A 15,613-nucleotide genomic window follows, 5' to 3' on the forward strand; every position below is an offset into this window, starting at 1 on the left:
AACAGCATGGGTGCATCAATTATCAGATTAACAGAGTCAGTTAGTGAAAATTTTATTTTACCTAGTTTTCCGCACAGTACGGCACAGTAGTTTCAGTAGTTAATGTAGCGATCCGGCTCACAGCCTAGTACCCAGGAGTTGGGTCGTTACACTTCCCTCGGCCTTTGCCCTCGCTGCCTTGTCCACGGTCCCTCGGATGCTCCATCCTTCACCGGACCCGAAACCATCAACCCGAGTCACATGTGTATCCTTCAAACCTGCATAACTCAAATACACATATCAAATACAAGGGTGAACCTAACTTAAACCCTTTGTCCAAACACCAAAACACATGGTCCCGCGGACCATTGGGATTGCTCCAACAATTTCCACTCTAGCTTCTCGTCCCTCGGAATTGCCACGTGCTTCCTTCTCATCCACCAGCATACTCTTTCACAACTTTTTGTCCCTCGGACAGCTACGCCTTTTTCTCCTCGAGCAATCTTCCGCTCCGACTTCTCCTCCCTCGGAAACATTGCACACTCCCTTCTCGTTCACCGATGTACTCTTCCGCAGCACCTCGTCCCTCAGACGCACCAAGCCCGTCGGCTCTTTCCCGTGTCGTCCTTCTCACTAGCTGCATCTTTTACTCGACATCCTGTGCTCCTAAGTTCCTGCACACTTAGATACAGGGTTAAACACAACAGAACCTAACTTAACTTGTTTGATCACATCAAAACTACCTTAGGGTACTAACAATCTCCCCCTTTTTGATGTGAGCAACCCAAGTTAAGTTAGGGTAAACTAACATAAAGTCAAAATAATAAATTTTGTAATAATGTGCAAAAATTGAAAAAAAAAAAAAAAAAAATAGATTACCTCCCCCTAGACTTAAATTTCCCCTTCCCCTTTGATCACATAAAAAATGGACTACCAAAAAAAATCTAAGGATAACTCGTCAAGAATTTTTAAGTCATTTAACAAACAAAATTCTGAATAAGGTTAAAATAACTTTAAAAAATTTATCAATTTTAAACACAGGTATAAGGGAACAAATCGAAATTGAAAGCCTTAAAATAATTTTGGAAATCTTGAAATATTTTCTTAAAAATGTATAGAGTATGCATTTTGATGAAAGAAAATATTTTTTCAAGATTTATAATTTTAAAAATTCTTAAAAAATTATATTTAGATAAATAACTCAAAAAAAATTCTTAGTTAGCAGGGATATCTCATGTGGAATAATTGAAAATTGTGAATAACAAAATTTAAATGTTACAAAAAATTGAGATTCTTTCTATAGATGAATATTGAGTTCCTCTTTGATCAAATTTATTTCAAACAATAATTAAACTCAAAATGAATTTTGTGGAAAAAAAGTCAATTGCAACAAAAATTTAATACAAGCATAATTTTGGAATCCAAAATATATTTCTTCCTACCGGATTAACAAGAAATCTTTTAGGTACATGCTTTCTTGTTAATTTTCTAATTTGTCCATTGTGATATTTAAAATTTTAATTTAGTCCATTATAATTACTAAAATTTGAAGCAAAGAATTTTGAACATGCAGAAACTTTTAAAGTTTGTATTTGTTCCTTTAACATTTCATTTTCTATTTTTAGTTTGTCGAAATCCTCTTATCGACAAGTTGTTGCTAGAGTTCCTTTTAACTCATTATTCTCTGTTAATAATTTTTTCTTTTCAATTTCTAATTTGTAAGAATCTTTTGACAATATTTTTATAAGTTTAAACATTTGATCAGGAGGTAGAGACCGTACCTGACTTACCTTGTCAACTTTTGATGCTCCCCTTGTAGAGTTGCTTTCTTCTAAAGACTCTCCCCCTTCATCGATGCTCATCTGGGATGAGCTTTCTGTGTCCTCAGGAAGGAATTCGGCTATAAGGGATGTCCCGGCAATTTCTTCGGTCTTGGATTCTTCTGACAACGACTCGGTATCCACCGAGTAGTTGGATTCGGCTTTAATTGGTTCTTCGTAGAACTTCAAAAACTTTTCCCAAAGTTCTTTCGCACTTTGGTAGTTATCGATTCTATCGAGATCCTCCACCAGTAGTACACTTATTAGATGATATTCAGCCTTACTGTTTGACGTAAAGTTATCGTGCTGCTTTTTGGTCCAGAGATGTTTTTTAATTTCTTCTCCATTTGCGTTCTTTGGTGCTTCATAACCATATTTCATTAATAATAAAATATTAAAATTTGTTTTAAGAAATACTCCATTCGCCGCTTCCAAAATGCGAACTCCCCCTCGAACGTTGGTAGGTAGATGTTAGCTCCGACCATCTCGTTGTTTCAGTAAGTGGTTAGTCCTTCTGAGGCTTCCTTACTCTGATACCACTTGTTAGGACCGTTGGCGGCCGGCTAGAGGGGGAGTGAATAGCCCGTGCACAAATTAGGCAAACAAAAACATTTCTCGAACAAATAACTTAATTAAAATAATACTTGCATATAAGAAATACTAAAAAGACTAAAAGACAGAGGCACACAAGTTTACTTGATTACAACTCGGGAGGTTGTTAATCCAAGGCAGATGAAGTCACACTATTTTCTCCTTCAGGCGGAGAAGCCTTTTTACAACAATGAAAGCACAGAAAGATGAAGCTAAACAGAAAAAGAAGTGTGTACAAGTGTTGCTTGGATATTTCTTGTTCTTTTTAGCTTCTGGGAGCAGGGTTGTTTATATAGCCTTACTCGGGGCGCCTGGAAGGGTTCAGGCATCTGGAATGGGATAATATTTTATCCCCGATGCAACAGTACGTGCCATGTCGAATTTAGCTAAGAATTGGATTCCGGGCACCCGGAATCGTTCTGGGCGCCCGGAGTTTGGGCGCCTTGGACTGGTCCGGGCGCCCCGAGCACCAGAAATCAACTTTTGCTTATTTTTGGTCCCGATCTCCTGCTCCGGCTCCCCTCTCATCGGTCCAGGTCTTCCGCTCTGGCTCCGCTCGTCCCGAACCCAACTTCCGGCCTTCTCCTCGAGCAAGCTTCCGCTTCGACTTCTCGTCCCTCGAAATCGCCGCGTGCTTTCTTCTCGTCCCCCAGTGTACTCTTCCATGACTTTTCATCCCTCGGACAGCTGCGTCTTTTGCTCCTCGTGCAATCTTCCGCTCCGACTTCTCATCCCTTAGAAACACTGCACGCTCCCTTCTTGTCCACTGGTGTACTCTTCCACAGCGCCTCGTCCCTCAGACGCACCAAGCCAGTCGGCTCTCTCCCATGTCGTCCTCGCTAACTGCGTCTTTTGGTTGACATCCTGTGCGCCTAAGTTCCTGCACACTTAGACACAGGGTTAAACACAACATGACCTAACTTAAGTTGTTTGATCACATCAAAACTACCTTGGGGTACCAACAGTAATCGCTTCCTAATCTTTTTTTACGAGTTGACAATGTCTGTAAAAGACTACTCTGCCTTCAACAAAGGAATTTTTTTTAGTGAAGTATTTTCAAAGTCTTGGATTAACAACTATCTAGATTGTAACCAAGTAATTCCTCTCCCCTTCTTTATTTTAGTTGTTTAGTTTGTTTTTAATTGTGCTTACCAATCAAAGTCCAAAGCACGAGAAAGAAATTATTTTATTTCTGCACGCAATTCACCCTACTCTTGCCGACCACACCGAGACCAACATTTAATTACCTAACATTCGATAAACTTTGATGTGTCATGACTTCATCACTGCCTAGCATTTAGTTAACCTTAATATACTAGGACATCATCACTATCAACATTTGGTCAACCTTGACCAATACTATTAGGATTTCATCACTACCAAACATATAATTCTCCTTGACTAATTTGAACTTCTTTTCTCGTCTCATGTCTAACATTTGATTTTCCATTACTTGCTAGGACTTTACTTCTTGTGTCTAACATTCGATCCTTCATGACTTATTAGAACTTTCTTATTGACATATCTTGTCTTATTTAATCTATCTAGACTCACTTGGACTTCACATCTCATACTTGTTGGACTCCATGGTTGTTTTGATGTGATCAACCAAGTTAGGTTAGGTCCTTCTTGTTATTTGATCTCTGTGTCTAAGTGTGCAGGAGCTTAGGAGCGCAGGAAGTCGAGCGGAAGACGCGGCTAGCGAGAAAGATGGCACGGGAAAGGAGTCGACGGGCTCGGTGCGTTCGAAAGACGAGAGAGCTGCAGAAGAGTACACCGGTGGACGAGAAGAATGTGCGCGACATTCGAGGGACGAGAAGCCGGGTCGGAAGTTTGTTCGAAGAGAAAGCTGGAAATTGGGTTCGGGTGAGTCCTATTTTGGTTGGCCGCAATCACCCAATCAATCGGAGCTTCGGAAGGAGAAAAGAAGTCAAAAGGAGCTAAAGAAGCTAGCCGGAGGCGCCTTCAACGAGTGCTGAAGGCGCCTGTGCTGACTACAGTGTTGGAGGCGCCTTCATTATGTTGAAGGCTCCCTCAACTTGTCTGAGGTGCCTTCAAGAGCATTTGAGGCGCCTTAGACCCAGTCTAATGACCGTTTGCGAGCCGGATAAAACTTTATCCGGTCAAACCCCTTGGAGGCGCCCTCAACCCTCTTGGAGGCGCCTTCAACACTCGAGATAGATTTTCCAGGAGCTATATAAAGGTCCCTGGAGCTAAGAAATTATTCAATTAATTCTGTAACAGCTTTCTAGCAACTTCTGAGCGTTCTTAGTGTTTAAAAAGGTTTCTCCGCCTATAGTGAAGGAGACATTCTAGTAGAGTTGTTTGATTGTCTTGGATTAACAACCCCCTGGGTTGTAACCAGGTTAAATTCTCTGTCTCTCTTTTTTACTGTATATTTTTGATTTTATTGTTGCTATCTTTTTTAGTTGAAAGTTTGAGGAGAGTATTCTTTATTCTCAGACAATTCACCCCTCCTCTTTTGTCGGCCCCACTGTACCAACAATACTAAATGTTTGATCTTCCACAATTCACTTGGACTTTGTCTTTACCAACTATTTATTGGACATTTAACCACAAATATTCAGTGTTTCATGACCCACTTAGACTTCGCCTCTCATATTAACTCCCGGTTGAACTTTCAAGCACTAAGTATCCGATTAATCGTAACTCAGTTGGGCTTCTCTCTTGTTAATTCTCTGTTGGACTTTCAACCACCAAGTATCCAGTCAATTAGGACTCACTTGAATTTTTCCATTGTCAAGTATCTAGTCAACCTTAATCTACTTGAATTTTCGCTCAACCATCACATATATCCAAATCAATATCGGCAATTAATCTCCCTCTCAAATAAACTCTTCTTTCACTTAATATCTCGCTCTAGTCAATAAATATATTGATCAAATATCGAAACTCAATTTGAATTACTTCAGACTTAGTCAATTTTTACCAAAGGTCTGGATTTGGGTGTGTTGTTTGAGTTCATAAATGTTCGAATCAAATTCACATTTATTTATTGTTTTAGGAGAATTGGTCATGAACGAAAGTTTTCTGGAGCTTGGACAGTGATGCAATTGTAATAAAAGCTGCTGCTCATTTCAATTTTTTTCAAATTCCTTCCCGAGATGATACGAAGGAGGGTTAATTTACAGTACCATTAAATGATGAAGAGGGGGAAAAAAATCTTTTCTTTTAGGCTGTGTTTATCGAAAATTAATCCTTCATTGTACTGAAACTATCATCATCCGAACAACTGAACATCCGTGGCAACGTGGTGATGTAAAAAAAATTAATGATTAATTAAATCGGATAACGTCGAATTTGAGAAGATCAATTCAATCTTATAAAAATTTCTCATAAATTATCAGGATAAATCGAAAAGTACTCACAACGGACAGTTAAAAATTCAACATCCTTTAATTACGTATTTCATTTGAAAAAAAAATCCTATAAATTTATCATAACTAAAACTCAAATCAACTCAAATCAGAATACTAATGCACGAAGATGATCACCGGGAGATTAAGGTTTAAAAAATGATTTTTACGAATAAACTTAAGTGGAAAATGACATACGATGGTAAAGTGGAAAATGACATACGATGGTATCGGAGACTAGGGGCATTACGGCAAAAAAAAAAGTTCAGATTTTTTTTTTTTTTATTCAAACAAGCACGCAAAAATGAGGGGTATTACGGTGGAGTGGCACATTTTTGAAAATTTAAAACTTAAATACGGAAAATGGATAATACTCATAAAATAAAATAAAAACTCCAAATATTTCTAGCTTTTACTCGCCTGTAAATAACTGATCTGACCCACAACGCTGCATGTATTTATTTGTAGGGTGTAAAATTCAAATCCTTTGTTTAGAAAATCCATCCCTCTGCTTAACTTACTAACGCGGCTAAATAAAATGCCTTATAACAAGTGATGAAAAATCATAAAATATAAAAACAAAAGATAAATGAAAAATGAAAAAATCCAATTACTAAAAATCACTTTCATTTATAAAAAAAATCAAAACAAGAAAAAAACTTATGATGAAAGATCTTAAGATTAAAATGACAAGCGAAAATCTAAAGTAAAAAAAAACAGTAACACATTTTTATTAACTTATTATCTCAACTCATTTTAGATACTGAGATGTATGGAACAAAATGTAAAGAGAAAGTATGCAGCAACTTGAAAGAAGAAATACGGTAACTGATGGCAACGTGTATTCTCCACTATATCTGCCAAATTTTAATGTACAGAGCTTGATAGTTGATACGGATATATATAAATAAAAATATAAATATATTTACTGCAACTCGGGTTGTGTTATTGTACAAGAAGATTATTCACGGTTATATTGATGTTGTTGGTTCTCAGCAAATCCTGCAAACAAGGATATCAACTATGGAGCAAAAAAGAAAAATATTTCCCAAAGAATTCAAGGTTATTATCAAAATGCATCCCTACGGTACGTTTTACCAAAATGCACTAAAATATTTTTCTTGCCCATGATACCCTTACACAAATAATTTTTTCCCTGCAAAACCTTCAATGCAAGTTTTATAAAACAAACTGATTTCAGGAGCAGAGTTTATCCTATATTTAATTGGATACCTCCAAAGTTAAACATTTCTGATGTTCTAAAATATATTTTTAAGCTTAAATCTGCAAAAATAATAAATTTATCCTATACACCACAGATTGAACATTTTAGACATCAAGTACACAAAATTGTAATTTTATTTTTACCTAGATCTTACTGCAACAAATCAGTTTGCACCACTTTCTATATTTTTGGCTATGGTAGATCCCAACTTAATATTTCAGATATCCAAATGTTTAAAAATGATATTTCTTTAGCTGTAAATCTTTCCACCGTTAATTTGCACCTATTTTGCAAGGAAAAATCTCAACCAAGGATATTGTGGAGGGGGGAATAAATCTGGATTCATTCAGGTTGGTAAATTAACTATTATGAAGGATATTTAAAAAAAAAGATAGTAAAAATACCTGTACAATTAGCTCATCGGGAATGTGTGGTAAAACCTCACGAACTCTATCTACCATTGCAAGTAACTCTGGCATGCTATTGTTGACGGGTGATGATGGAGCCCTCCGAATTCGTAAATCAGTTGTGTTTCTGGTGGGTCTAATGGAGGAAGATGCAGGAACAATAGGAGATGCCGGGTGCTGAGAAGGCCACAGATTCCACGCAGCATTGTCTAGTGAGCTATGAGCAAAGTTGTCGCTAACTGATGTGAGCTGCCTCATCATCATCTGAACACCTTCAAATCCAACAGATCTGACCGAACTAGATGAACTAGCACCATCCATCCCTTGGTTCACCCATGGAGGTGTCAAGTTGGGGTTGAAGGCGGCGCTCCTGTACAATGAACAAAATATACCTTTTTAGTTAGTGTTCCAAAACAACAGTACAAATGAATTGTCTATCACAAGCATATACTGGTTCTTGAGTAAATTCAAAAACTATTTTCACACAAGTTTTTGAGGTGTGCCAAAATGATTTTAGGAAGGAATGCGAGCTTATATTGGTTCTTGAGTAAGTTTTCTAATTTCACACAAGTTCTTGAGGTGCACCACAATGATATGACTACAAAGGAATAAACTCAGGTTGGAAAGTCATCCATATTTATAGAAAGAATTACAACAGGACATGAGAAATAACTAAAAGACAAGATTCTAGGTGAACTTGATGATGAAAAAAAGTAGGAACAAAAATAACAAAGGGATCACAATTGTTATATTCTCTCAAAATTAAATGCTCAAAACTAGACTTATAAAGTGAAGGGAGAGATTGGGGAAAAAATCTCCAATTCACTTTCCCTAGAGAGGAAATGGAGACTCAACTTCTCCAAAAATGAAAATTAATTAGCTTCATTTCTCCATATTTCCAAGTAAATGAAAAGTGAGAATAATTGTCTTCTCTCAACTTTTAATTGCTCGACTTTTGATCCTTCCCTCACTCTTACATCCTTCCGAAGTAATAAGAGTATAAGAGCGTGCAATCATAATTGGACAACAAAACACAAGAGTAACAAAAGTAGTCGTAGTACTAGGGAAGCAAGTTAGAAGTAAAAGAAGGTATCCTGCCAAAAAATGTAAACAAGAATAGTTACGCACCCTGGATAAAATGTTGGAACCAAGACATTAATTAGTCAAGTCAGTATTGAAATCCAGCTACAAAATAATTAAAAATGTTGGCTATGACCAGTTGGGACACAATACTCAGGTTAACCAGTCTTACAATGCCAAGTGTGAGTACATTTAAGTTTGGAGACCTCATGAAATAAAATACGAGAATGTTAATGACAGCATGACGTCAAATGATAATGAAACAATGCTAGTTATCAAGAAATATTGCAACTCAATTGTGACACTGAAAGAGTATAGAGATAAGAGTAACCTCCAAATTGTATCAGAAGTATTCTGTCGCTGGTTTGGAGATGCTCCTAAAGGTAGTGCATGAACAGGAACTCTTGCTTGATTCAATCCTAAATTAAGATGTTCAACAAGTTGGTTGCCATCTGTACCAGTTGCAGAAGCAGACCTTGAGCCATCTTGAGCATTAGGAACAAATAATGGCCTCCGACATGTAGGGCAAGAGTAGCCCTCAGTCAGACCCTGGTCCAGCCTGAGATGTAAATAAAAACAAAATAAGTATGATGAAGGCCCTTCTTGTTGGCATATCCAGCATCAAACAAAATCGTTTTGTGAATGTTCAATGAACAGAATCTTGAATCGGTGTCAACAAAAAGAACAGAAAACATACCAAGATCTTAAACACACGAGATGGAATAGATGATTGCAGGAGAGCTTTTTTGCCCTGGCCATTGGTTCCTGGATTTTCTTAATCAATAATTCTGCTGAAAAGGTTAGAAATAGTTTAAAGGAACATCAGAACCACATACTCTGCATATTGCACATTTATCGTTATAAGCACAAAGTTCCTCATATGTAGCATCAGGAAGTACTCCATCAAGGGAAGTCAGGGCCTTCCTTAACTTAAGATAAGCTTTAATTCGTGTTGCAACCGCACTTACAAGAGCCTGTTCATCTCAGACAAAAGGAATAATTTACAATCAGAATACAAGTGTCATGACACAGCCTGTGTAATAAAAGTTAGTTTATCACTCACACGCAAATTAAGAAAGAGAGCAATATCTACTAGATGAAATGCCATGCCATGAAGCCACCATGTCATTAAGTAATGGCCTAATGACATTACCAAAGTCATCATATCTAGAATGAAACCACAATGTCTTAAGATAAGTCCCTTCCATTCAGACAGAGAACCTGCAATAAGAATTGAATTATATTATGTTGATATTATGAAAGAATCAACTGTGTCTAATACTGGTATCACAAAATGATAAAAATGATAAATGGCTGGTCTCCAACAAAGCAGCACTTTGCATCATCTTCTATAGAATGTCGTCACAAAAAGGGAATTAAATATTAACACACGTGAAATGGTTTTGACACATTGAATATGTCATGAAAATTGGACAGGTACCAGTAACTTAGAGAGAAAGCAATATATTTTCAACAATACAACAGATAAAAGTATGACAGTGGTATATTTTGATTGAAATACGTCCCAACATAATCGCATATGAGAGACTGTGATGTAACACCATGAATATTTCAACTTACCAAAAGTGGAAATGTTATTAGGTAAAAAGAAAAATCAATAAAAGGGATTCTAAACCAGATCGGTTCTTTGTAAAAAATACCACTTTGTTACCCTAAATCTTTGACAAATTCCCAAATAATTCTAGACAAACTCCCAAATAACTAATCTAAGTATTTTATCCTGAGGAATCACTTTCCAGAATTCAAATGCTGAGAAGTAACTTAGCTATGCAAAATGAACCCGTGATACTGTATTTAACATAACAACAAAATGCCCACTAAAATTCAGGATGATTTTATACAAAGTAAATCATTTCATTACAGGTTAATGTAGACACCTGACATAGTTAGAATTAACAATATAATTTAATCCAGCATGTGGAATACAATCATACCAAATAACAGAAATTTCATGATCTTATCTACCTGCTGTTGTTTTCTGAATATCAAAGTTTAAGCTCGCATTTCCACTGGAATGCCGTTGATAAATCTCAGCTAACTGAAATCCATGTATCATAATGACCTACAAGGACAAGAAATGTCAGGAAAGAAATCAAAAGAATGTCTCTGCTATCTTAATTCTTATGCATATTATAAGGTTATCTGCCTTAAACATATAGCTTTTCTATTATTTTGATCTCAAATGCAATTGTTTAAATGCATGCACAATAGTCCAATCAGATAACAATAGGCTCATGTGCTCAGCCAAAAGTTGAAACATTCTCTATACTATGCATGAGGATATAAAGGATGGAAATCTTATTATTCTTACATCAAACAGAAAAAAAAAATTCTCCAACTTTGTGTGCAAAATGATAAACAAGGTAGACTTATCTCAAGGAGAATTCATGCCCATAAAAAATCACCTGTAATGTATCAAAAGCTACACTCAAAGGCTCAAAGAACAACAGCATAAGCAAACTAGAACTATATGAACTGCACAGCACCATACACAGCTTCATCCTGAGAGTCCAAAAGTAAAAGATTCCATACATTATTTTAAATATAAACCCTGATGACAAAAACAAATTTCACTTTACCCGTATTTTGGACCCAAAGGGCAAAAAAGTTAAGCATACAAAAAAAATATATAATGTAATAATAATTCGTCCAGAAAAAAGGAACACCATAAATAATGAGATGATTCTGAGGGAAGTGTATTCGTCTTACCAAAAAGGACTTGAGTAAAGATGCAATATCAATCTAATTTGTGAAATAGAGGAGGTGATTATCACCTGATTTCATTCCTATGTTTCCTATCTTTGATTATCTTGCAGATGGATGTCATACAAAACTAAAAATCACTGTTAATCTAACGAATCATTTTATTAACTGGTGTAAATTGTATACCAAATATTGGGCCATGGCTAGAACTTCATTTTTTTATATTTATTTCTAATAATCAGACATATTGAAACTGATTTAAAGACCAAAATAGGTATGAGCCAGGTCCTAGTGGTCCAGGATGCTATTTGCAACAAATATGGAATTTCTTAGTGCAAATTGTAAAGAAAATATGGAATTCAAGATATTGAGGCCAGGTAGGTGGCAGTAGAAGTGGGTTTGGACTTTAAAGAATGCCCCCACCTCTACCTAGATTACATGCCTCATGAATACATTTATTAATTATTGTGCCACCTCCACAGTATAAATATAGCCCCCCAAAGTGGATTTCCTTGATCCTTCATTTCATAGGGGAAATACATGAGTGTTAATCAAGTAACTGTCACAAAAAGTTCATCCAGAAATTTTATCACAATGTCATATTTAAAGGAGCATATTAGTTAGAAAGTAGTGACTACTCGCGTCAACCTTTTTAGTTACTATAGGAATCTAAGGAAAGGAATCAGGAAAGATTTGAAGGGTAAGCAAAAAAGGAGAGCACTGCTGGATGCCTTTCACTGGGATGTGACTTTCTAGTATCAAGAAGGGATAGAACTAATTTCACAAATCGAAGAAAGGGATACAGATTTTTTATGTCTAGCCTTAATAAAGACATTGAGACTAAGATGGACCTCCACCATTGTATGAGGACAAAAATGGAGCTAAAGTTTTCTATTTCTAAAATCAAGTGTTTGATCACGCCTCTTTGAAAGAACTTACTATCCCCTCCCAGAACAAAACACTTGCTTAGAACAACATTCATGACAAAGAGACAAATAGACTCCTCACCCTATATCTTTTTAGTTTCAGACTAATTGCTAGTGACTTTTTATCCAGCCTGCCTGAGTCCATACCGGATAGTATATTTTCTTTACTCCTTTAGCCTCTTCATTTCCAAGAAATGAGGCCAAAAAACACAGGAAACATGAAGTAGCATCCTAAGACAATTAAATAGCAATTTCTCCCTTGTTTAGTATGGCAAAAAAAATTACCAAATGAAGTCTGCAAAAAGAACCAGCAACAGGGAAGAATAAACTCGAAAGTACTTCAATGGTGTCATGGAAGGAGATGCATTTAATCTTTCAAGCCGATCTCTTGCAACTGATTGAAAAATCTGCAAAGCAATTAGTTAAAACATTGATAGCACATTTGTAGCAAATATACAAAAAAACAGGGATAACTTTTGGTTCATTACCTTAAGGGAACAAAGAAAGATCAACCAAGTTGACCAAAAGATCACATGAGAAATCTTCAGTGGTACAACCAATGGAAGAAAGGCTCCCTGTTAAAAACCAGTATAGTCAAGTAATCAACACAGGAAGACATAGCAACATGCCTAATATTTCCTTTTTTTCAGTAATAAACCAAATTGTGATTGTAAACTACTGAAGCTGACATTATTGCACCACAAGAAGAAAGAATATTAAAAAGTATAAACACTGCAACCAATATCAGGCTATGTTCTGACAAAACATAATGATCATGGTCATCCAACACTTTCACTTTCTAATGTAAATTCAGAAATTATTCACTTGCACAATCTTCTCAGGTCAGTTACTAGCTTCAACCTTGAAGCAAGATCATTTTGAACTGCTTAAGCGCTCTCTCCTCTTTCAGGCTAGGTTTCTAAATGATGTTGGCTGGGCAAAACTAATCTTACCAATTCTACTCCAAGGATTAGCCCAAAACTTCAAACCAAGTCAACAACTGCCTCCAAACAAGGAATTTCTTATATTCTTTAATTGTGGTCTAACTACTACAACTATTTACTTGGTTCTGTAATCCCCAATGGGTAGCAACCTTGATGTTGGGTCTAACATAAGGATTTCATTAACCCTATACAACTAATATAATAGGTTTTCAAACCCTATGAGCATAGATGTTACCCATACTTCAATAGAGGGGTAATATCTTATGTAGTTGACCCCAAATAGTCGGGATTAACCAAACTTGGCGTGGATTAAAATGAAGGGTTTGATAAATGGATTGAAGTACCCCACAATTTTCTTCAAAGAATCCCATAAGTTTCCATGTCCTAGTTAATCTCTTGTAATGCCTTGACAGTGGTATCCACAGCATAATCTTACTTAAAGACAAATGGTACAAAATAACTACAATAATAACAGAAAAAAAAAGTAACAAAAAAAGCAAGAAATATTTAAACATTATACAAACAGTATTTAAAGCCCAAACATAATTAGAAACTGGATGTGACTTTACCTTGTACATAATGTAGTTAATGAATCGTTCCAAAACTTTTCTAGTCTCCGATGCAGTCAATTGGACAAAGAATAGCAACTGTAAATTGGCAGAAATATAAATGTTACGCGCAAAATGGTAATGATGATCTAATGTAGTAAAGACTTGGCAATCTCATGAAGTTTTACCTTACGTACTTAATGTCCAACTATCGAAGAAATACCCACCAATATAAGTGAAGACAGAGGGTTCAAACATCAATATGATATCACAACTTGAAAAAGAAACTCTTTTTTTTGGGTTCAATTCCTTGCAATTTCCATATTTTGTACTCCCTGAATATTACAACAGTGTATCTGAAGTTTAACAGGGCAACTAGTATTTAGATACTACACACTCCATATCTTAGTTGTGTTCCCTGAGTATTACAAAATTGTTTTTCCAAGTTTGGACAGTAATGTAATTTAGATAAGCACACTCGATGTCTGACACAACAGCATTCCTCATTATCTAGGTTTTTTCCAATTCTTGAATGCATGAATGCTTCTCTACTCATGTTTGAGCTTTACTTCACAAATAGATCTTTAGAGGTCATGAAAGGCTATTGTAGCCCAGAATTAGCTTCACTTGGATATAGAACCAATTTTTGAAGATTGCAAACTAATAATCAGTTAGTACGTCAATCTTTACTATGGCAGGGGGAAATGATTCCACTCATTTAATCTATGAATTTAAAAGGAATTGAAATCCCTAAGTAGGGGGTGATCAAATGGAATAGAGAATGTGTTACGAGAGGGATATGATTGTGTTAGAGCTTAAAAAAGAAGTAAATAAGGCAACCATAAATGATAGTAAGCTTCTAGATCAACAGTTTTATCTATATGCCGTCCCATATGAAAGTTCGTACCTTGAGCAGTAACACTGCCAGGATATAAACATTGATCACGAAATTCACAAGTAGAGCCACGGTGACACGGGAACTAAGTAGCAGCACCAGATCGCTCCCTGCACTCTCCGATGGATCGCCACCGCCTTCCCCACCAATCAACCCATCCCTTGTCATCCCATCAAGAGAGAAACCCGTCCACCACTGCAGCGCGACGAGTCCGGCCGTCGTGCTGAAGGCTGACAGGTAGAGATAATTGACCGCCATCCACACCCGCTTCCTGAAGGTTCACCGCTCGCAGAGAGCCCTAAGAAGAATCTGTGCAACCCCACGTTCCCTGTGCCCGATGCAGCAAATGGCCAACAACCAAGGATCCAGAACCCTAGATCGGCACCGGGAGATGGAGAACCGTCAGGTAGCGCGTGACGAGGGTTTCGGAGTTTCCATCCTTGTGCGCTTTTCCATGCCGTGTTGATCGATCCCTTTGTTCAATCGCATCAAACGAGGAGGACTCGAATCGACCCGATCGGTCTTCCCCTCCTCTCCTCGCCGTGAAGGCTGGAAACTGGCAAAAATGAGAGAGAAACTTGAATTTGTGGATTGGATTGGAAGGAGAGGAGCACGACGAACAGCGATCGATACAAATCGCCGATCGAAGGTGCACAGATCAAAGCCGATGCCTTTTCCACGGCACCGACGGATTTGCTTTCGCCTCGCTTCCTTTTATTCTGGGAAAATTTTCAATTCGCTCCCTGGACATCCAAACAATGGCTGCAGAATTTTCAAAATAACTTAAAATTTCTTGCCATTAAGATTTTTATTTGTAGACGAGTGAAATCCCTACTATTGTAAATATTTTTTTGATTTATTTTGATACTCCGTAAAAAAGTTTTATGAGATCGGGTTAATCATCTCAAGCTCAATATTATCCTATCTGATTAATTATTTAAAAAAATATATATTTAACTCTCGATCAAAAATTAAATGTGATAAATCTTATAAAAAATAATTATGTCCTTGTATTTTTTTTAATCATTTTTCAATAATAACTTCACGAGGGGAAAATATAGTTAATTGATCATTATATCATTTGATAAAAATACTCA

At 36.6% G+C, this 15,613-nt stretch overlaps 1 protein-coding gene across 1 annotated transcript; it reads right to left on the reverse strand.

Moving 5' to 3' along the window:
* Positions 1 to 6,587: 6,587 nt before the first annotated feature.
* On the reverse strand, positions 6,588 to 15,226 carry LOC122045881 (E3 ubiquitin protein ligase RIN2-like). The gene is made up of 12 exons (XM_042606288.1): positions 14,529 to 15,226; positions 13,643 to 13,720; positions 12,618 to 12,704; positions 12,415 to 12,536; positions 10,906 to 11,002; positions 10,466 to 10,562; positions 9,543 to 9,700; positions 9,316 to 9,453; positions 9,177 to 9,244; positions 8,811 to 9,038; positions 7,397 to 7,769; positions 6,588 to 6,769 (listed from the first exon to the last, which is right to left on the reverse strand). Exons 1-12 carry the CDS (start codon positions 14,772 to 14,774, stop codon positions 6,713 to 6,715), a joined length of 1,749 nt encoding a protein of 582 aa, XP_042462222.1. The 5' UTR covers positions 14,775 to 15,226; the 3' UTR covers positions 6,588 to 6,712.
* Between the last annotated feature and the right edge of the window lie 387 nt (positions 15,227 to 15,613).

Source organism: Zingiber officinale, chromosome 2B, assembly GCF_018446385.1.
Source record: "Zingiber officinale cultivar Zhangliang chromosome 2B, Zo_v1.1, whole genome shotgun sequence".
Classification (NCBI taxonomy): domain Eukaryota; kingdom Viridiplantae; phylum Streptophyta; class Magnoliopsida; order Zingiberales; family Zingiberaceae; genus Zingiber; species Zingiber officinale.

What these genes read in the sequence shown, in the direction of transcription:
- LOC122045881 (XM_042606288.1), bottom strand. Translation starts at nt 14,774, where the DNA reads ATGGCGGTCAATTATCTCTACCTGTCAGCCTTCAGCACGACGGCCGGA. An exon ending in TAGCTTTTGATACATTACAG is followed by an intron (nt 10,563 to 10,905) that starts GTGATTTTTTAT and finishes TTGTCCTTGTAG; the next exon opens with GTCATTATGATACATGGATT. An exon ending in ATAAATGTGCAATATGCAGA is followed by an intron (nt 9,245 to 9,315) that starts GTATGTGGTTCT and finishes AAGAAAATCCAG; the next exon opens with GAACCAATGGCCAGGGCAAA.